Genomic DNA, 22287 nt, shown 5'->3' with positions numbered 1-22287 from the left:
ATAGTTTTCTTTACATTTAATCCATGTACTACAACTGGATGTACTGTTTATGTTGTCTACAGTGTTTACGGTTACTTCTGTGAATACATAAAGAGAGCTGGGAGTAAATCACATATTGTCACTGTCAGAAAACCTCCTATTTCCAAATACGCTCAGTTTCATCCATACATCCGTTTTCTTCCGTTGAGCCAAGGTCAGGTCGTAGGAGCAGCATCTTAAGTGCTTAAGGTCTTTCCAGACCAACCGAGAGACATAGTCTCTCCAATGTGTCCTACATGGGTATTCCCCGGGGCCTCCTATCAGCGGGAGGGGAGGCATCCTAAAAAGAGGCCCGAGCCACCTCATCTGGCTCCTCTCAATGCAGACAAGCAGCGGCTCGACTCTGAGCCTGGGAGAGGGAGCGGAAACTCATTTTGGCCGCTTGTATCCTGGATTTTGTTTTTTGGTCACGACCCACAGCTCATGATCGTAGGTGCGGGTACGGACATAGATCAACCAGTAAATAGAGAGCTTTGCCTTTCGGCTCAGCTCCTTCTTCACCACGAGACGACGGTGCACCGATTTGCCTGTCAATCTCCCGCTCCATTCTTCCCTCACTCGTGAACAATACCCACAAGATACTTGAACTCTTCCACTTGGGGTAGGATTTCAATGAACAATATGGTGTTTGGTAACAAGCAAGATGGAGATTTTTAGATCCAACCCATTAAGGAGGGGAGTGCTTAACCGCGTTTCTACCAATTAAGCCGGGAGCGCTGTTGCGTGTTTCTCCTTTTAAAGCCGGGAGAGCATTTACGTCATTTTCTTTTTTGAATCCAATTCTTGGTCTCTTAGCCAATTAAATGCATCAGAATATACATGTGACGGTGTCGTGAGTTGTCGGAGGATATCCGGAATTTTTTCGAGGAATAATGCCGTGAAACCATCCAAACGTGATGTATGGTTAAGATATATATGTCCGTAGACAATGACGATTTCAACGTCTTTGCAAGAGAATACAGCATGGTAATTACCACTCGATTTTTTAAAATTAAAAATAGTGCTCCACTTGCATCTTCTATTGAAACAGCAAAGATTAATAAACTTGTGCCTGTGTGAAAGCCGCGCGTCTAAGCTCTGAAATTCTTTTGGAATTATGTTTCTGCTACAGGGGCTGAGATATTAATTATTTTGTAGGTGGCGAAAATGTCAGGTTTTCAAGGGTGACTCCAAAGACGACCGTGGGTTTTAGAGAGATGTCCCACGAGGGGCTTCAGGCTTTAATGGGTTAGTGAAAAGTGATATTTGAGATGCAAGGATCACGCCTGACAGAGAAGATATGGGTGTGCATATCATAAGGAAGTCTCAAGTCGTAACCTTCAAGTGTTAATTAAGCAAGTCCCAAGTTACTGTGGCAAAAATCAAGCAAGTCGAGTCCAAAGTCCTACAATTGCTGATCGTCTAAAGTCAAGTCATGTGGCTGGAGTCCCTCTTCCTCTGCCATGAGATCATTAAGCCACTCATTGACATTGACTGAGCATAGGATCTAATAAACTGCCTGTTTCATTGTGCTTTTAAGTGATATTGATCGGGGAAGGCCTATGAATTAACCTGGTACGTGGACACGTGTGTAGCGTCATTGACAGGTCTACTAACCGGCCTGGTTGGTGGTGATGTTGACTGTGGAGTAACGTGGAGAGGTGGGGTTCTTCCCGGAGACACCGTTGACCGCCTGCACCTCAAAACTGTATCGTGTGTGAGCCTGCAGATTCCTCACCACCACCTTCCTCTGCCTCAGCCCCAGCCTCCGAGGAGAGATGTCCACGTTGTCGTCGCAGCGCGTGCACGGGCTGCGGTCTCGCAGGCATTTCTTACACACCACGTTATAAACCAGGTCGCTCCTACCACCGGTGTCTTCGGGTTCCTCCCATTCCAGGGACAGTGAGGTCTCATTCACACTGGATATTACATTGCGGGGTGCTGATGGGATAGCTGCGAGGTGTTCAAAACAGAGGTCAATCATTCCTCAATGATGAAAAGACATACAGAATACATTAGATGAACAGCATTTCAAGCACTGAGCCAGGTCAAACTGTTTTTGTTTCATTGTATCCTTCCACAAAATGAAGAATTAAAAATGTTCTGTTCAATGGAGCCCCAGATATGACATGGGAAAATAAACTGTGGCCATGAAATAGATATAACGTTTGCATGAAATACTCATTTGTGGGTTTAATGTAATTTCCATGACATCAAGATAAAAAAACACTTCGCCACCTTCCAGGAAAAGTGTGCTCTTTTTTTCTTAGACAACTGTCTAGGAATTATTAAGGTTATTAATTGGAATTTGTTGCACGCATTAGCCACAAGTTAGTGATATTGTGTTTTGTATTCATATGTGAGACCAAGACCAAAATAAATAATGTCAAAACTTTCTCTACCATGATGGTGACGTATAACCTGTGCAATAAAAAAAAAAAAAATCAATAACAATCTCTTTGAGAGAAAAAGTGAAAATAAGCAACTGAGTGAACAACCTCATAACTGGGGTATGGCTGTGTTTAGAATTAACCAGTCCCACTTAAATTCATTTGGAATGGGATTCAGCAAGAACTTGACACCCTTTAAGTTCCTCTGATTAACCCCAAGTAGGATTCAGCTGTTCTAACAGGGTTTTCCTGACAGATCTTACAGCATAGGCCGTATTCAGCATGGGGCTTTTACAGCACCACAGGGATCTCATTGTTCGAAGGAGAAGATTAAAAAAAAAAAAAGACATTAAATATACCTTGAACACAGTGAAGACAGCCATTTTTAAGTGCAGAAAATATGGCGCAACAGTGACATCACCAAAAACTGGACATCCCTCCATGATTTATCTTGGGCACATTTTTTTAATATCGCACCTGGAATTTGAACAGGGGTGTGTAGACTTTTTATAAAAAAAAACGGAATATTCTGGTTACAATTATGTAGTCTGGTGCTAGGTAGCACATCTGAAACAAGATTTGGGTGGTTCTCAGAAAGTATGGTCCAAGAGTGTGACATGAGAATCCAAAAATAAACATATTCAAAACCAGGTAAAAATGACACTTGCTTTAAATCAAACCTTCCTGCAGTGTGTTATTAATAAATAAAGATAGCTGATTTAGCTCTTTGTTCATAAGAGATTTTTGAATGTTGTGGTGTACTCTGTTGTGTCATATTGGAGCGCTTGGTAGCTGGGCACCAAGCACTGACCCCTCAAGTAAAAAAATACATTTTATTTTTTACACCTTCACGGCTTCACTGCCTTCATACAAAGATAATCAGTTGAAAAACTCATGTTTGTACATTACAATTGTACATAAGTAGAAAAAACTCTGGTGAACAATGGCCGTCACGGCACAGAGCGTTACTCTGGAGGTATGGTAGACACCAACAAGCGTTCGCTTCACAAAATACGTAATGCTTGCAGCTGAACTGTGCGCTTTTCAAATCCTGCTGACTCATGCGCAAGAATACACGAAAGAAACCGTGTGTCCTACTTTTATTGATCTATTTTATTGAATGTGCGTTACAGATAAAATTGGACCCCACCCTTGACACGTAGCTTACTCGGTCGCCGTGGAAAAAACAATTTTTTTACAAATTGTAAGCATCGTATTTTGCAGAGAACCCATTGAACGTCCAGTTCAACGTATCAAAGTCATTTTGGTGGAAGTTTACAGTACGTGACAGTAGTAGATCATTGGTGGTACCTTGTGGACATAGAAGGAAACGCACCTAACGTCATTTTTTTTCTGGTAACGTATTATCACATTATGGACAGCATGGGACTTGATTAAACAGTTTGTGTTGCATTGCCATTCTGCCAGTTTATTGGCAGAAACCGATTTTGAAACTGATGCATTTTAAGGGTATAAAGGGCTCTTACTTACGTCGGTGTGCTGGCAAGTCACGAAGACGAAGTGGTCGTGATGGCTATTTTTCACCACTCAAAATACATTCACACTCAAACGACAGTCCAAATCTCAATCAAGTTGTTTATTTTATCCCTGCAGTATGTTTGCAATATTGGAAGCAGTGAAAACTGATGATTGTAAAGGGAAGAAAATACTGACTCTCAAAGTGGGTCAGCATTTGAACATCGGGTTGGGCGGCATGGATCAGTGGTAGAATGGTCGTTTCCCAACCCAGAGGTTGTGTGATCAATTCCCGGCCATTGTCACCATGTCAAAGTATCCATGAGCAAGATACTGAACCCCGAGTTGCTCCTGATGCAATGTGTCATCAGTAGGTACAAGAGGTACTAGGCCTGCACGATGTGTCATCGCGATTGCAGTCATATCGTCGGACGTGCGATGTTTTAACTATTTTTTTTTTCTTTGAACACGCAAACTTTTGTTTTGCTTCAAAAAAGCAGAAAGCTACTCCGTGCTCTTACACAGCCTGTCTCGTTCACCCCCTCTTTCCTGCTAATCAGTGACCGGCCACTCCCCCTCCGCTCTGCTGTCTTCTCTGAAAATAACAGTCGACATGGAGCAGCGGCAGAAGCGGCAGTGGATTTAGTCCCCAAAAGAAAGTCAACATCCAAAATATGAAAGTATTTCGGCTATAAAAAGGAAGATTCGGAATAACAAAACATCCTTTGCCAACAGTGCCTCGTCGTTGTTGTTGTCACAAGCCCCTGTATGAGCAGTTCAAACTAATAAGTGGGACCCGAGGTGAACCTTCATCTACTCGAAAAACAATTACAGACGGCTTCGCCAGCATAACTCCTTATGATAAGAAGCCCAAACAGCACCGACAAATCACGAATGCAATATGTTTTACAGACCGCTTTAGTTATAGTTATATTTTTGTGAACAACTCAGGGGACTAATGCACCTGCTCTTTAAGTTTTCATATTTTTGTTCTAATTTATTTACAACTTTGCTGCAGTTTCACGACGTTTTTATGTTTTAATGTTATATTTTTGTAAACATCTCAGGCACTAGTTTTTTTTTTTTTTATATATATATATTTTATAGTTTAGTTTAATGGTGTTTATAACTCTGCTGCTGCTTTCGAGGTTTCTTATTGTCTTCTATTGTTTTAAATGACTCAAGGGTCTAGTGCACCTGCTCTTTTTATTTTTTTGTTTAAAATATGTTTAATATTTTGCTGCTGTTTACATTGAAGTGTGAAATACAATACTAAATAATCTATTATGTTACAGAGACATGACCGCTGTGATCCCTTTTATATACAGCAATCACCATTCACAGATGGACCCCCTTAGTCTGGATTGAACAATATTATATGAATACAATGTTGTCATGGTGAGTTAACCAAAAGATCCCCAAACAAATCTATTCAAGTCATCTTGTGAAAATTCTATTTTTAACATCGCAATATATATCGCGAACCCCCCAAAAATGGCAGTGTCATTTTTTTCCAACATCGTGCAGCCCTATGAGGTACAATGTGATGCGCTTTGAGTACCAAAGGTAAAAAAGTGATTTTCAGGTAACAGCCCATTTACCATACTTTCTGGGAACCACACATTTATCTTCACATTTTCAGCTCAAGACCCAAATGTACGGTAGTGTTGAATCAGTTGTCATAAGGATAAACTGAGTCACTGTAGAGCCTAAAGAAGTTAGAAGGAGGATGGAGACTATCCTCGTCTAAACTGGCCATCCACTAACTTCGCCCTCAGCCACGTTTCCCTCGCACTGTCATATCTAATTAGAAAGAGAGGGTTCAGAGTGGAGACTCTTCTAATTGGACGCCTGACTAAAACACACGCTGAGCCCAAGCTGCCGACTGGCTCAACCTCGCTTGTGCAACACCACACAAAGGACAGGCTGGCACACAAGCTCTGCCAGGCCACAGGGACAGAAGTGTCAGGCCTGTGCGTTTGTATGTTTAGTTGGAGGTGGTGCTGCCTGAGTTCCTGCCTGCGTGTATGAGTGTGTGTGCTGGTCAGCGTCAGAGTGCACAGTGTTCCCGCGACAGGGATCTGGGGAGGAAAGTTGCAGGGCCGTGTGTGTCATTTAACGTGTGGAAAGGCCCCCCGGGAGTGATTTTACACAGTCGAGGCAGCTCATGTCACTCTCCATCAGCGCCATCGCTGGGCAAAGAGCTTTGTCCATCCACAACTCATATGCACTGTATATCAGATCAAATTAGTATCAGCAAGCCTACGATTTGCTACTGTCATAGCACACTTTTTTTTTTTTTTTTTACATAGTGTATAATGACAACTGTGTATGTTAGTTTTTCTTTTTAGGCAGGAGTAATAAAAGACAGTTTTGCAGGGATGAATTTTAGAAAGTACACACTCTCAACGACAGCTACAAACACGACCATATGCTGAACACAGAGGTCAATTCTGTGTATACTAAGATTTGAAGGGATTAGTCTATAAGTCGATTTTACTGATGCTTGAAGTTGATTTACTGCTAATCACATGCTTTTTGCATCTTGTCGTCCAATTTACAGAAGAATTTCGAGCTATAACGCTTTGAGGATCAGAAATGTCTGGTCAACAAGGTGACACAGTCTCCATTTGTCTGCACGGGTCTGAGAGTATGAAAATATGCTGGTTGTGGATAAGAATAGCAGCTAGCCTCGCTAGCTTCAGCTATTCTAGTCTTCAAATATTCATACCAGCGGGACCTCGGGACTAGCAGCGAGGAACAATGGTAGTGGCGTGAAATGAAGCTCTAGCTCTGTCAGCAAAATGTTATGTACAATAATGTGCCAACAAAAACCGTGTGATAACAAGAGCTTTATTCATATCAACACTCACCAACCAACATCACGCCACTGTCCTGACAATTGTCGCAGAACAGCATGGTTGTACTATGCTACAAGCATGTGGTAATATTTTAACAAAAATTAGACCAGTAACACAGTGATTTGCAAAATATGCAAGCCTATGATAAAATACAATGCCTGTTTTTTGGGGGGAGCCTGGCTACAGTGACCTGTCTTATAACACGCTATGCTTGGAAACACAAGATGAGACCCGCCGACTCACTGAAGCGAAAAAAAAATCCATTCCATTCAACGTTTTGGTGAATTGTATCAATTGTAGTAACCATTTATTTTTTCTATGCTGGTCTTTATCAAACTATGTGTCTATGTGAAACCTGTCCTTGGTGCAAAAAATGTTTAATCGATTAATCAACTTTGACTCAACTCTCACCACATTATAGTTGATTATAATAAATCTTTAGTTAGCCTAGCCTATGTGTTGAAAAGATCACAATGAGGCAATGGAGCCTTCAAAACGGCCGCCAAAAAATCCAACATCCTATCTTTGTGAAGCAGGATTTCGAACAATGACGACGGTCAAGGAAAAAAAATACAGAGTAGACTGGACAAAAGAAACACACTAGGGGTGACATTGTCTCACCTTTCTCCAAGATCGGACTGAGTCATTGAAAAGAAACAAGCGCAGGACTCACAGTAATTATTCCAACTACATTCAGTGTAATGGTGAGGTGTATTTTTTTTTTATCATTTGTTTTGATTAGTTTGAAAGCCGGTCAATCAAAATACGGCTTTACGTGAAACTGGTTCGTGGCGCAAAAAGGGTTAGGGACTAAGACAAACACTGATTAATTGATTATCATAACGCTTGAGCAGTCCTCTGTTCTTGTCAAAAGACATAAAGCCCAAGCAACATTTATTCGAGTGTTTTCCACGCAGGATGACTTACTAGTGCAGGCAATGTCAGGTGGGTCGCTATCAGCACGGTAGAACCCACTTTGGCAGGGGCAAACACTGGCTCCTCGGGCACCGGTGCGACTGTTGAATGGACAGGCAACACAGGAACTGTCACCGAACTTGGATTTGAAAGTTCCAGGGATGCAAGCTGGATGATAGAAGAGAAGAGATCATTATTGTCGGGAGATAACCAAGTATTAAAAAGAAAATGTTACCGTACTTATGTAGATTTTTCAGATGCCTGTACTTTACCTCAGTATTTATTTTTCTTTTTTACATTTATCACTTACATTTCAAAGATATCTGTTATTTTCTACTCCTTACTTTGTCAAAATAAGCATTTTACATTTTGTTACATTTTTCAACCTTTGCGGCTGATGACATGTCATTTAAAAACCAGCGACATCCCAGCAGCATTTATTGGATGACAATGGCAATAGATTCAGAAGAACAAGATTTCCACATCCATGGACTTATTGAAGAGAAGTTTGATTTTATTGGCTACAAGAATGATGTCTTTCAAAAATTCACCGTTTAATCCTATAAAGCTAGTAGCTAATGAGCTAATTTAGCACGTTTTGTTAGCTCGTCCACAATGTTAACCAAGCTATGGTGTCACATTGTTTTGATAATAGTAATAGATTTGATAAAACATAAAAGTCAAGGAAAAGCTAGCTAGCTCTTGAAAGAAGTGACATTTAATATGTTTTTTTTCTTCTCAGTAATCTAAGTAAATAATAGAGGTCAACTAATTCGTGTGTAGACATTTTTTTCATGCTTATTTCTCAAAATATTCTTTGTATGTAACTGCAGTGAGCATTCATTTAAACATTAAAGTACACGAGTATCTGTTGTTGGAGTAACTGAAGTTTAATTAGTAGTATTTTGACTGTTACCAGAATGCTTTTTTTCCCTTAATTCTTTTTTATTAGCATCCGTACTTCTACTACAGATTTGGAATACTTTAGCCACCTCTGGAAGAAATAAAGAAAGCAATCAAGTGAGAAAAAGGAGTAATGTCCCGGCAAACGACAAGTAGACATCAGGCCTGTCAGAGAACAAACAGTGCATTGATGAAACTCGGTATTTATGGAGACATCAATACACGAGTGAGAAATGGTCCACATTTAAGAAAACGTTGTCTTTATATTTGCATCTGGTCTTGCTTTTTCGCCCTTTTCCCGATGACATTAATCTCTCGCAGCCTGGATGACAGTGAAGTTTAATGGCAAAGAGGAGGAAACGAGGGATAAAGAAGACGATAGACCGCTGACAGGAGATTGCTGTTTTCAGACAAACAGAGATGGAGAATCCCTTCGAGAGGACGGATACACCCTAAACCTATCCATCAGCCCGCAGCTCTCAGGATATCATCAAGCCTCCAAATGCATACAGAGCTCTCTCATAATTAGCCTATAAATCAGATGTGGGTTTGAAGGAACATCAACAAGACACAAATTAGCTGACAAGTTATTAGGAAAACTACATAATGTTTGTTAACAATAGGTGCCAGGGTAGGTAAGTGAGTGACCTGAAATAGTGAGTTTGCAATAAAAAAAATAAAAAAATTGTCACATTTGTTAAAAGTGTCAGCATGACAAAATGATTAAAAATAATAATTGATAAATGATTGCGTGATGGAAAACGGCCACACCCTGTTTCCTTGAACTTCAGAAGCTTTACTGAAACTATAGCAGAAGAAAAGAAATGGACATTCCCCATTTGCCAACAGCTGGACACAAGACTGGCAGACAGAAGCACTGAGAAGGGATTTTCTGGCAGCTTAGATGATTCAAAAGTGATATACAATTAGCAGCATTTCTTGACAGGTAACTTTATGACCTCTGTTTGAGTTTCAATCAATTGTTAATTCCAAAAAAATAAAACATCAACACGATAACAGGGCTCTATTTTCGTAGAGAGTGCACACGTGCTTGGTCATAAAACCTGCCGCATTTAGATTTTTTGCAAGCATCCTTCAGCATATTTGGAAATTTAGCACACTGTGCTGCGCCATGCTGGACGTTCCGACAGACTGAGAGCGTTTTCTTTTACACATCTCTGCCAGGCGCACTCGACCATTTGGTGGCTGAAGGTAGAATAAAGTTTAGATCAGCTGGAAGCAGGTCTAAGTTGGGGTACAGGTGGTGTAGTACGATTTTGGTGAATGTGATCGAGGTGCCGGGAGCGGGGTTCATTCATGGACACGAACGATCAGGTTGAAAGGCAGTCTCCATGTGCCCCGCTTCACAATGGTGATCTTTGCTCGCCCTGGCAAACTTTACATCGTCCACGTGTTGAGGTCTGCTTGCAGCTTCTTGTCAACGTAGTTTGTGTGCTTCGATCATATGCATGGACTCCGGCGAGTCAATTTCTGTTGATTGCGTGCGCCTCTCCTGCACTGAATTTAAAGATTGTGAATAGCCGCCCCCCGGACCGGAAAGCTAGTCGGCTGCGTCCACGTCCACGAAAGAAAGAAAATTCCACCCATGCGCACAATTAGACCGCGCTTTGTGTGAGACTTGTGCTGGTCACAAAAACTGAAGCCCTTTCCCTTACGTAATAGCTTTTCGACTGACACTTCACATATTGATGGTGGTACAGAAGAATGCCAAAATCATCATTCAAGCCATTAACCTTGTTTTCCAAAACACACTGCCTTAATCAAATGACATTTGAAGGTTTCCAGAAAGCTCAGTCTTTTGCCATTCGGGAGTACACGTGGCGTCATGGTGAAAAGGTCTATTGGATTATCTTTGATGTTAAATCTAGCTAATAGTGAAATGTAAACCATATTAAACCAAGACTAAAGAAGGATTCTGATAAAGGGGATTAGTGGTAAAAGATGTGGCCGAATCAGCATCGGCAGCCCCATTTGCCACATTCCAAAGTGGTGGTGTAAAAGTGGGGTCTCTGGCAAACATCTGTCCTGTCAGCATGAGGGCTCATAAAACCTAACCGGTGAGGGAGTGAATGATTAACTGGTCGGCTCAAGTGCTTTTTCAGTTTGAACTCAAGTTGCAGACTAATTCTCAACAATGGCGCTTTTAGAATAATCCTTGCGGCTAACAGCCTCTCATTGTAGCTGGAAAATGGTGCAATAAAAAAAAGCTCAAGTCTATAAGATGACAGTGCAGAATTTCTGCCTCCCGACAGGCCTTCAGGTTCCACACTATGTGATCTGATTTATGGTTCTCGGTTATTTGTTTTTGTTTTCCATGGCTTATTTTGAGAAATTGTTGAATCACTCCAATGTCCTGCTTCAATCCATTTTAACGTCTCCAGAATTACGATTCCACATTTTTTGATACACTGACGACTCGTCTCCCTCCCTCCACTTTGTCGCTTTCCCTGCGAACGCCGGAAAAACTGAAATGGAACCAAAATTAATCAAGATTTCATTTGCAGCATCCCAGCACCTCATACTGATCAGTCGAGACTGCAATCGTGTTCCTCTCGCTCATCTATTGACTACTTCACACAGAAATGTAGATTGTGGAGGAGGTAATAAAAATGCGGACCTCCTGTATGCCAATGTGATGGAAGCATACGTCTTTTCTTCTCTTCTTTGTCTGGGGAATCTAACCACAACTTCATACATCTTGAGACCACCTACAGAACGCTGGTGGAATAGCAGACGGACAATATAAGGAATGTGACAGACTGGTACAAAAGACACAGCTGAGGCACTGTTGGAATGTTTTGACATCATATTTTCAAAGAGTTACGTTCTTATTAAAAAGGAACATTTTACTTATTATTAATATAAGTAATTAATATAATATTGTGACCTCTTACCACACTAACCTGGCATCCCAGCATGAATTAAGTCTAGGGGCAAAACGAGTGGTGGAGTAATTCAGGTACCTTGATGACAAAAATGCTTGATAATCGTTCATTTGTACAAGCGATTTATTGGATGGATAGTTTGCACCATCAGAAAGAAACTAAACAATGGATGGCTCTGTTTTCTCAGTTTTGCAAATCTCTGCGGCACCATAGTAGCCATACTACGATATATCTGTCAAGTCCCATTGCTCCCCACTGTGGACTGCCCGCATCAGGCGTGGGTTACACACACACTAAAAAAAAAAAAAAAAAAAAACATCTCATATTACATGTCGTATTACAGGGACCTCACGATGTTATGTGGGAAGAGCAGTTAGGGACTGACTCTGATGTTCATTTGAGCTACCCACCATTTAGTGGAAGATAGAGTAACCCTCACAATACAATTTACTCATTTCTCCTGGCAGCCGAAGAGCTTGGGGAAGCTAAAGAGAATACTATACAGGTTTGCTGAGCTCTGGCGAGATCCTAAGTGCTTCATGGGTCGTGTGCACTACCAGTGAGCTTCATTGTGGGAGTGATGACCACTAAGAATTGTCACAGTTTCACAGTGTCTGGTTTGGATAGTGTGGTATACTCAAGAATCAAACATATATTTCTTTTTTAAATTTACTTTATTGACAGTTTAGCACAGAAAGCTATCAAACTAAAGAGTATTCATTCAACATGATACGCGACCATTTCTTCTTCGTCTCTTAGCGATGTTCTAAACTGAGGGTAGAGAATTGAGCGAACAGACTAGCAAATATTTTTTTCCTCATACCCTGGTACCAGGGTATGCTGTTATGCACAGTTTAAATTGAAGAAAAAGTTGATTATCTAAAAAGAAAATGAGTTGGTTGTTTATTGAGAGAAATGTTTTATTTACTCTTATGTAATCATAATTGTTCTCTACCCAAGCAGAAATATATTTTGTCCGAATACTTGATTATTTGACAGAATTTTAAGTAGAATACTCAAAAATGAAAATATTCGATAGCTGCAGCCCTAATTCAGTTGTTTTTTCATTTGTTTGTTTTTACAATAAAAGGTGTATTATTACAGAAATAGGCTTACTTATACAAAAGCAGATTGTTTTTTTGAGAACATATTCATAATCGTTTTTTTTTTTTTTACAATAAAAGTTTTGTTTCCAGAATAAAGGGCTTCATTTCATTTGTTATACCTGCAAAATACGCCACTGGCCTTGACTGAAAAAACAACAACAATAGTAACATATTTTAGTGAATTACTGTGGTGCCTTCGGCCAATTTTTTGCTTCGACTTGAGATAGGAACGCTATTTGGTGGCAGTAAACTCAACTCAATCACTTCACAACAAGCTGTAGTTTGACAGATTAACAACAATTCTTTAAAGGGGAAGTCAACCCCCATAAATATTTTTGGGGCCATTTTGTCACTTCTGTCAGCTGAAAATGACATCGCAGTTTCTCAGGTAACAACAGCTCACCTGTTTTCTGAAGCTGATCCATGACTGGTCGTTATCTGAGCCCTGAGCAACTGTGATGGATGCATGAAGCAATCGTGTCAGTCAGATATACCTGGACATCGAGAACCGGGACTACCATTCTAATTCTCCCGGAATCGTTTGCATTTTCAATTTCCAGTTCTCCATTACGGTGCCTCGTCCACCAACCCGAAGACAACGAGACCAACGAAGAGGTACGCACAGCCGTACCCGGGGTCGATCGCAAGTGTGGCTTAACTGTATGAAGCTAAGTCGCCTCAGAGCAACACTTAGAACACGATTGTACTGTGCAAAGGAGGTGGCATGATGTGTATAAACTGAGTGCCGTGTCTGACGAACTTGGTGCTCCCTCCCACTCACAAGTTTCAGCCTACAGTGCGCTGAACTTCAGTGTTATATTCAGGTGAGTTAAACAATAAAAAATGTGTATTGCCTACACTGACGCATCTAACAACTAAACGGTGGGTCAACTCAAAAGCAAATATCCAGCTAAGATTAGCATATGTACTGTATTTTATTTACCAAGCAAGCGTGTGTCCATAACAACAACATCGCAAACACATCACTGTACCTGATGCTAATCTGAACTGGGTTACCAAATTACTCTGCTTTTGTCTACACAGCAGGTTAGCCCATCAGTGGGAGCTCAGTGTAAAATCATTGACATTCATGTGCGAATTTATTTTCATGAGGTTTTCAAAAATATAGCTCAAATGAAAGTAAAAATGAATTTGAACTTATAAATTCAAGTTCATGAATACTATATTAATACTGGTTAAAAACAATGCTGTGAGAAAGATATATGAAGCTATAAAATATTTCTTTTTATATATACCATATCGTAAAAAGTGGCATCATGCTACGTGATGAAGTTTTTATGCCGATTGCAAATGCCGGTATTTCACACTACAATCTAGATTGCAACCAGTGTGAGAAACAAACAAAGATAGTGTGAGGGAGGTAAAGACAGCGGAGTTAAAATTAAAACCCCAAAAATGGCTCGTGAAAATTTTGATTGGCTGGTAACTTTAGAGAGTCACTAGTCACATTGGCTGGTGATCAAAAAAGTTCATTTAGAACCCTGGTTATAATGCTTTAAGGAATGGATATTTGAACACAAAGAGTGCAGCAACACATGTAGACAGACAATATAACAATACCCGGAAGCATATATCATATATCTTTTGTGAAAACCCACTAATATTACTGCATATTACCGAGTTACTTACGATAGTTGATTGGAACTCTTCTCCATTTGTCTGCATGACTGGATTATGCTGCCACTGTGCGGCCAAGTGATGCACACCAGAAGGAGCCAAAGTGACCAAATGATGATGGACAAACTGTTTAATTCATGACACTCCCTTTCATTAAGTTATTACTTTAGGTTTTAATGAAGTACAAAACTATATAATGGTATTTTCATTGGGGATGCAGAAATAGCTTAATTGCATTTCCATTCATTCAATGGAGAAAGATCATTTGATATTTTGAGTTACAAGCGTGGCCACGGAATATTTAATTGGCGCTAGGATTATGAAGGGGTCCTTGGATGCGAAAAGTTTGAGAACCCTTGTCCTAGAGTGTTTTGTCTTGAGAGCGTCACTCACACTGAGGCAACAACTAAAACGTCGGAGTGATTAATGTTAGCGTGGCCATGTTGGCTCATGTTGCTCTGAATGGTGTTAATGAGTGTGGCCGCCTGTAGATTAACTAACAGGAGGCCGCGGAGGAAATTACACTTCCTCATCGCAACCCCTGGCTGAGGCCCTGGAGAGCTTTTTATCAGGCAGCGGCGGCAAGCTTTTAACCTTGAGCCGCCAAATGGCCACGACAAATATCTCTGCCACGTGTTCGACACCATTTCTCAGCACAGGTGAGGCAGACGGTAATGCTTGTCTATCCCGCAGCATTTACACACACACCCCAACCCTATTTTTTCATTTGTTCATTCTTGGCTGCTGTTCCGGTCCCCGTGTTTGGCAATTCACACGTTCCCTCGTCTCTTAACATCTCTCCCTCTCCTCCGTGGACTTCAAACATCTTTTTTCTGCCGCTATCTGTATTTTCCCTCTATAGGCTCTCCTTTCTGAGCAGCTATCTTTCTTTTCTTTCCCTCATGTCCTGCTCTTACTGTATTTGTATGCCGCTCCTTTCGGCAATACCTCATTAATTCATACTCTCCTCCAATCTCCTTCACCTCCATTCAGGAGCCACACAATACATGCCGAGAGGGCAAAAACTGGGGTGATTTGCATGGGAAATATTAAGCAGCTTTGGTTCAATAATGGTTGAAATGTCACATTAGATACTCGGAAGGTGCATAGTCATCGATTAGTTGATCATTGATTCAGTGGATTTTGTGTAGCCTAATTAGTTTTTAGTTTTCTAATTCCCAACCACTGTGCCATGGCAGGAAAAGATTCAATTTCAATTAAATGGTCCAACTAATTTTTCTTTGTTTATCTATCTACGCCAGCAACGTTTTGTGACAGGCAGAACTAAGTAAATGCTCTTCCACTTGATGGCAGAAGGTGTACAGATCCGCACAGTCACATTTTGGCGAATTTAATATTTTTGCAAAAATCTATACTATTGGTGTCGGTTTTACTTTCACATATAATTCAATCTAAAGTGTTGAAAATGGCTTGCTCTCTTTCACGATGCAATGCTATAATGGTTGAACAAACTTGCCATTTTTGGGATGTCCTGAAAAGTGACTATTTTGGATCAATGAATCTACTGTATGTTGAGACGTTGGAGGCGGCAGCCGGAAGTGAATTGAAGATAAGTACTGGTTATTTTCTCTTGGTTCTGTTCCGTTTTAATCAGCAAAGTTGTTGCCGTGTTAAAAGGCACTGTTAGCAAAGAATCTTCAGGCACATACATGTACATTTACAGTTCAAAATCGTTCTGTAAATGCCGTAAATATTTAATTGTTTTACAACATAGATAGGTGCGGCTTATAAATAGTTTTTTTTATAAATTATTTTTGAAAAATTATAGATAGATAGGTAGATTGATAGATAAATAGATAGATAGGTAGATAGATAGATAGATAGATAGATAGATAGATAGATAGATAGATAGATAGATAGATAGATAGATAGATAGATAGATAGATAGATAGATAGATAGATAGATAGATAGATAGATAGATCCATTGATTTGGTAGTGTTTCTCTTGGCTGCACTGCTTCCAGTATGTTTATGTAGATGTGTCCAATCAGATTTCAGCTTCCATGTGTTGCTATGTCAATCTAATCTGCCCATGGCAATTAGAATCAGTAGCGTTGGCATCCTCTGACTTCTTTTTGACTTTTGTTCCCTCTGTTTTGTTTGTAGGATCATTCTTATGCTTTTTTCCTTCTTGAGATTTTTGGGGATGTTTTTGCAGGAACTTGGGCAAATGTGGCGCAAACACAGATAGTTCACAGGATTCGCTCCCATTTGTGTTAGCATTCAGCTAGCGGGGCATTCCCAAAGCAAAGTTGTTCAGTTGACATTTATGGTGTTTTTTACTGCTGTCAAATGTCAAAGTGAGCCAAACGTATAACGTCAGGGTTAAATCCACGTACCTTGGCATTGGGTGTGATCAGCGGAGGGTTCATAACCTGCGACGCAGGTGCATGCACCCACTGGAACCATCCACTCTCCGTCACCATTGCAGTAGAGCTTCAGCGGGACGGACATCTCCATGGCGTTTGTCACACAAGCCCCCGGTGCGATGACTAAGGAGGTCGCTTCGGCCCCCGTCGCAGTCTCGGGAAAGACGGCAAAATTGGCAATTGTGGTGGAGCACTTTTTGAAGAAGACCCGGACCGATATCAGCGACATGCAGGCTCCGAGGTCCTGGAAGGCCAAGAAGAAGCCCGACTTGGACAGGGGGCCAAAGCTGCGCACTTTAGTGTTGATCCTGCCAGCTTCCAGGAGAGAGAAACTCTCATCGGGGGCTATAGTATCCACTTTCACATAAGGGTTCTCCCTCCACAGGGGGCTGGTGTCTGTGGCCGTGTCCCCGTCCGATTCGTAGTAAAACAGATTAAACGTCTCTTTGCAGGAGCCAGGGATGTTGGGGATGCTGGCACAGTCGCGCACGGAGAATTTGAGCTCCACGTAGACACGAAGTACACCCCTGCGGGGGATATAGTCCGTCCTGAGCCAATTGTTCTGGTTGGGCTGTCGGACATTACACACCTGGTAGGTTCTGATGGGGCTCATGGAGTCATCATAGCCGCTCACTTCCTCCCACTGTGGGATTAAAAAACACACAGTGTGACAAAGGAAGGCAGGGAGACCTTTGATGATGACACGGTGCATGTTTAATAGGCTCTTTTTAATTGGACAACGGGTCTATTTCTCATTTTGCGACAACCGAGCCACAGTAGATAGGCGCTTATCTGTTATGTTTTAATTAATACGGAGTTGTATTAAACATAGAGCTGCCTAATACAAAGCAGTGAAGCATGAGCGCGTTCAAAAGTGAGAAATGACATCTGATATAAAAAGGCACATCCCACATTGTGTTGGGTACGGACTGTGAGGAATAATTTGCAGCGAAACAAGATGTGAATTGCAAGAATCATTCGGCAAATTCTATTCATTACATGTTGACTATTCATAGAAAACACATTTCCTCATTAAAACACATTTCCACGCATGCCGGCCATTTGACAAACACATCTGGGACTGATCATCAATTGTAAAAACAAGGTTGTTTTGCATTTACAATGCAAATGTGGTGTCTACATTTGTCGGAGGGTGTTCACAAAGTCACTTTACAAGTAAAAAAAAAATCAAGTTTTTCTTTTCTTTTTTTTCTTTCTTTTAAATCTTATTTCTGTTCATTCACTTAAAATTAATTGTGTAACACCCTGTAGATATTTCAATAATGGTGCAATTAAAAATAAACCCCTGCGAATATTTTGTATTGTGTAATATATCTAAAATTAAGTGGTAACTTCAGCTGCCTTGTTTTACTCGTTCCTTGACTCAAAGCACTCATATCTCAAGTCATTTTATCCCATTGAAATAAATGGAAATGCCATTAATCCATTCCAGCGTGCCCACAAAAAAACAACAAAAATCTTTGGAATGTTTTTTACAAAAGAAAATAGCACTATATCATATTGCATTTCATAAAAACATACAGTAATGAGATAATTTAATTCAAAATTAAAGAATACAACTGTTTTTAACACTCTATTGTAAGCGCCTCGGCCACCTTGGTGGACAGCTCCCCATTAAGCTGCAATGCAGTAGTATTTATCAATCTTCGAAGAGTGAGTATTGTTATATCGTCTGTCTACATCTGTTCTTCCACCGTTTGTGTCCAAATATTTGTTGATTAAAGGCTAAAAACTCAGCGACACAGATACTTTTTGTTAGCCCATCTATCATGTTTGGCACTGTTTATTAGCATTAAGATAAGCAGACTTTGTTAAAGCTTTGGCAGCCAACCTGTGATCTGTGACCTCACCAAGAATATAGTTCTGCATTTCCCCACGCTCATAATACAGATATTTGCATCACTCATCTGCTTATTATTTAAGAATGGCTGTGTTACAAAGTGAAGTATTTATATGTGTTTAATACTTTATGATTCGGACTGTCGATATCATCTAGAATAGATGAATGGATTCATGTATATGTTGGTCCTCTGCATATTAATGTAAGGTAACTAACAGTCGAGTCTGATTAATGGTCCAGTTAGTCAATAAATGTATAGTCCATTAAGCAACCACCTCGTGGCAGTCAATCTATTTTTTTTTTCTTCTTACCCCCCAATTCCCAGTTGGACCAAATGCTTCGTTTCCATAACAAATGAGTTTGCTGAAGTTGATTATTTCCACAGCAAGAAAATACTGCATAAGTCATCTCACGTCTTTGAGCTGCTGTGCAATTTATTCCCACGCGATGAGCCCAGGAGTCAGCATTAGGCGTCATAAATCACCAGCAACACGTTGATGCACTACCTGACAAATATGATAATTGCAGGTCCCTGAACGTGAAGGCTCGGCGGGCAAGCGGACGGGGGGCTGCCTTGCTGCTCCTGACATACGACTTTATGGATACCAGTACGCTCAGACTGTGCCCTTTTTAGCAAAAAGGACGGAGCCTGTGTTGCCCAAGATCGTTTCCATGGAAACCCAGCATTTCCATTGACTGACTCTGCGCTCACGTAGCGAAGACAAATGACACTGGCCAGGAGCGGGGGGAGGTCTGTCAGCCTGTTAGCCCTCAGGTCAAATTCACGTTGCTTCATTTTCCCAGCACTCATACAGGGCATATCAACAGAGAACCTTCATTTATGAATCTAATGCACTCTCAGATTTCAATTAACAGGCACGCTATGCAGTATGGCGATTTGCTTTGATTTATCTGCACGTTTGCCCTTTGGAGCAGTGGTATTCAAACTTAAGTCCCTGGTTCTGGCTTTGGGGACCACAAAATAATAGGGGATGGATTCTCATGTTGTATCATTTTAAAAATGCACACCTACATCACAGTTCCAGTCGTTCGGGGCAGAACATTGGAAGGAAGATCAACCAAAATTAGTGCGGATTTAGGAAACAAATAGGGTAATAAAACTGCTGGAACAGCGATTGCGGGTGGTGGTGTGCATGGTGAGCAGAGAGCGAAGATAGAGTGGGGTCTTGCCAATGGGTGTTTCATATATGGACCAGCAAATTGAGAAAGGGGCCAATCGATCAGGAGATACAGTTCACAGTGGTGTGTGTTAAAGACAGCACCAGTGATAAAGTGGACGACAGCAGAGTGTATGGTGTCTCACATATGTAGGAGGGTTTTCGAAACTGATCTATAAAGTATATCTCCGTAATCTAAGAATTGGAGGACCTTCATTTTAAGCATTTAGTAGACTGTGTTGATGAGGATTTATAAAGGGAGACAACAGTGAGAAGAGTTTTGATGTGTTCTTCAAATTAAAGCCTTTTAAGGCCTTTTCACAAAGTGCCCCAGTGCCCATATTTGGAGTGTTGGCATAGCAGCCGACAAGGAAGTAACAGGGACGCTTTTCTCGCTGGTTTAGATGAAAAGTAGACTCAGGAATACGTCTCTGTATGTCTCTATTGTGTCAAAGCTCGGGGCGGGGGGAAACCCAGTGACTTTCATTTTCCCAATGCCGGTTACTGTACAAGTCTGCCAGAATAGCACTCTGAAATCACTCCGCCAGCCCCTCTACTATTGGATGTGCTTTTTGATGTCACCGGGTCACCCTCGCAGCGCATGGGAACTCATCATTGAGTTCGTTGATGGCGCGCTGTGGGATGCTGAGTGCAATGTGAAAAGGCCTTTAGATCATTAGATGATTCGTTTTTCTTCATTTGATTACTTTAATGGCTTTTCATTGTATGTTTCAAAGAATATTACCTTTGTTGTAGGATAAATAAACTGGAAACGGAAAGATTTCATGAAATAGCAATGATGATATTGATGGTTGCGTTGGGTAGGGTTTGGCTTTGGATTTGTGGTTTGCTTTGGGCAGTGGTTAGAAAACGGCTGACCCGCTCATTGATCTGCAGCTTTGGTGAGTCAACAATAATTTATACGGATTATACAATTTACATACAATTTATTAAAAACAAAAAACAATCATGTAATCCAAATGTTTTGATTGATGACTTTTGAAATTCAATTTTTTTTAAACATGACTTTCTTCCCTCATGAAGCCTTGACTTTAATAATTTCATATTATGACTTTACCTTGGAAAAACAAACAGAATTTTTAGGCTGACAAAACATCTTTATTCTTGTAAAGATTACGCCTTTTTATCCCAATATAATACGTCATTATTCTTATAAGATTGTGACTATTTATTGCAACAAAATATGTCTCTTCCCTTTTTCTTAAATATTTTTTTTTAGTATAAGACTTTATTCTAATAACATTACAACATATTTTCACACACACAAAATTGTTTTTATAATATTTCGAATTTTTCCTTGAAAATAGTCACCTTTTTAGTTCCAATGGCATTTAAGGATTCCCATCATAGTTTTGTTTGATTTACATTCGGACTATGAGGGTCCCCCCCTTGGAAACATTTCTTCTCTGCCCAATTCTTCCTTGCAGTTCTTACACTGTGGGGATTTGCTCCGGTTTATCTGCCTGTTTGCACATCGGTTTGTTTAGAGAACATGATGCACAGATTGCGTGTGGCTCATCAAGCTTTTAGCTTTTTCTAATACTGAAACTCTGCAGTTGCTTCCCCCACAATGTCACAGCGTGTTTCTGATTTGCGTTTTTTGTATCCCAGAAAAGCAAACACACGCTTCAAAGACAAAGCAATAAAACAGTAGGAGGTGTGCTGCTCGAGACACTCGGGGCTCTATTAACGAGCAAATGTAACAAACGTTGTTAAGGGGGAATAAACAGAGTGGGAGTGGCCACAAAACACAGGCAAACATTTGCTCACCCCACTCTCTGGGAATGTAGTCCAGGCCAGCTCTGTTGTAGCCCACCGACTGTCCATAAGCGTCTCTGCAAAGTCAGGAAACACTAATTATAACAATGTCAATTAATTCATATCTTGCAAAAAATGGTGAAATAAGTACAAAAAGGAATTCCCTCAGAATGTTCATATGAATGTTGAATTGTGACAAGTTGGAAGGCCAATTAAACTAATAGACTAATAACGACCAATCACCTGTTTCCTGAAGGTGAGCCATGATTGGTCGTTATCTGAGCCTTGAGCAACTTCGATGTCATCTTCAGTCAACAGAAGTGAGAAAATGGCCTCCCCCTGAGCTAGCTAAAAGCGGGTGGATTTCTCATATTCCACAAACGCAATATTAATCAAAATGCTGTGTTTAGACTACTTGCACAGAACATATTCTGGACAAAAATATGTTTGGGTTGACTTCAGCTTTAATCATTAAAATGAATGGAAATTTCATTCATCTGTTCCAGCCACCACCAAAAACAAAAAATGTTTGTAATGATCTTATCAATGAGAAAAATACTACACTATAATACAGTGATGCATAAATAGCATACAGTAATGACACAAATAAATAGAATGTTGACATTGACATTATGCTGCTCTTTCCGGTTTGCACACCTTTGACCACTATAATATAGACACAGCCATGTTCAGATGCATCTTCCTTTAAAAAATGATTACCAACCACAGAGGTTGTTCACAGATTTATTATTATTTATTTTTTTCCATTATTAATTCTTTTATGGGAAACATATGTATGAAGTGAAATCTCTTCCACAAGACTGGTACACAAAATAAATGCACATTTTGCCTTGATTTGAGATATT

The 22287-nt window shown here is 40.4% G+C and overlaps 1 protein-coding gene across 2 annotated transcripts in view; it reads right to left on the bottom strand.

The window, feature by feature from the left end:
- Window positions 1-22287, bottom strand: part of ephb3a (eph receptor B3a) — a 71562-nt gene that overhangs the window by 35012 nt on the left and 14263 nt on the right. For both annotated transcript variants that reach the window (XM_086042727.1, XM_086042728.1), the window contains exons 2-5: window positions 21434-21498; window positions 16574-17246; window positions 7673-7828; window positions 1636-1971 (exon numbers count right to left, since the gene is read on the bottom strand). In XM_086042727.1, the coding sequence (XP_085898853.1) occupies window positions 1636-1971; window positions 7673-7828; window positions 16574-17246; window positions 21434-21498 (1230 nt within the window). The remainder of the gene's footprint in view (window positions 1-1635; window positions 1972-7672; window positions 7829-16573; window positions 17247-21433; window positions 21499-22287) is intronic.

Source organism: Filicampus tigris, chromosome 10 (genome assembly GCF_054856515.1).
Source record: "Filicampus tigris isolate MCC_2025a chromosome 10, RoL_Ftig_1.0, whole genome shotgun sequence".
Taxonomy (NCBI): domain Eukaryota; kingdom Metazoa; phylum Chordata; class Actinopteri; order Syngnathiformes; family Syngnathidae; genus Filicampus; species Filicampus tigris.
The sequence above is the reverse complement of the archived record's forward strand: the minus strand, read 5'-3'. Positions and strand labels throughout refer to the sequence as shown.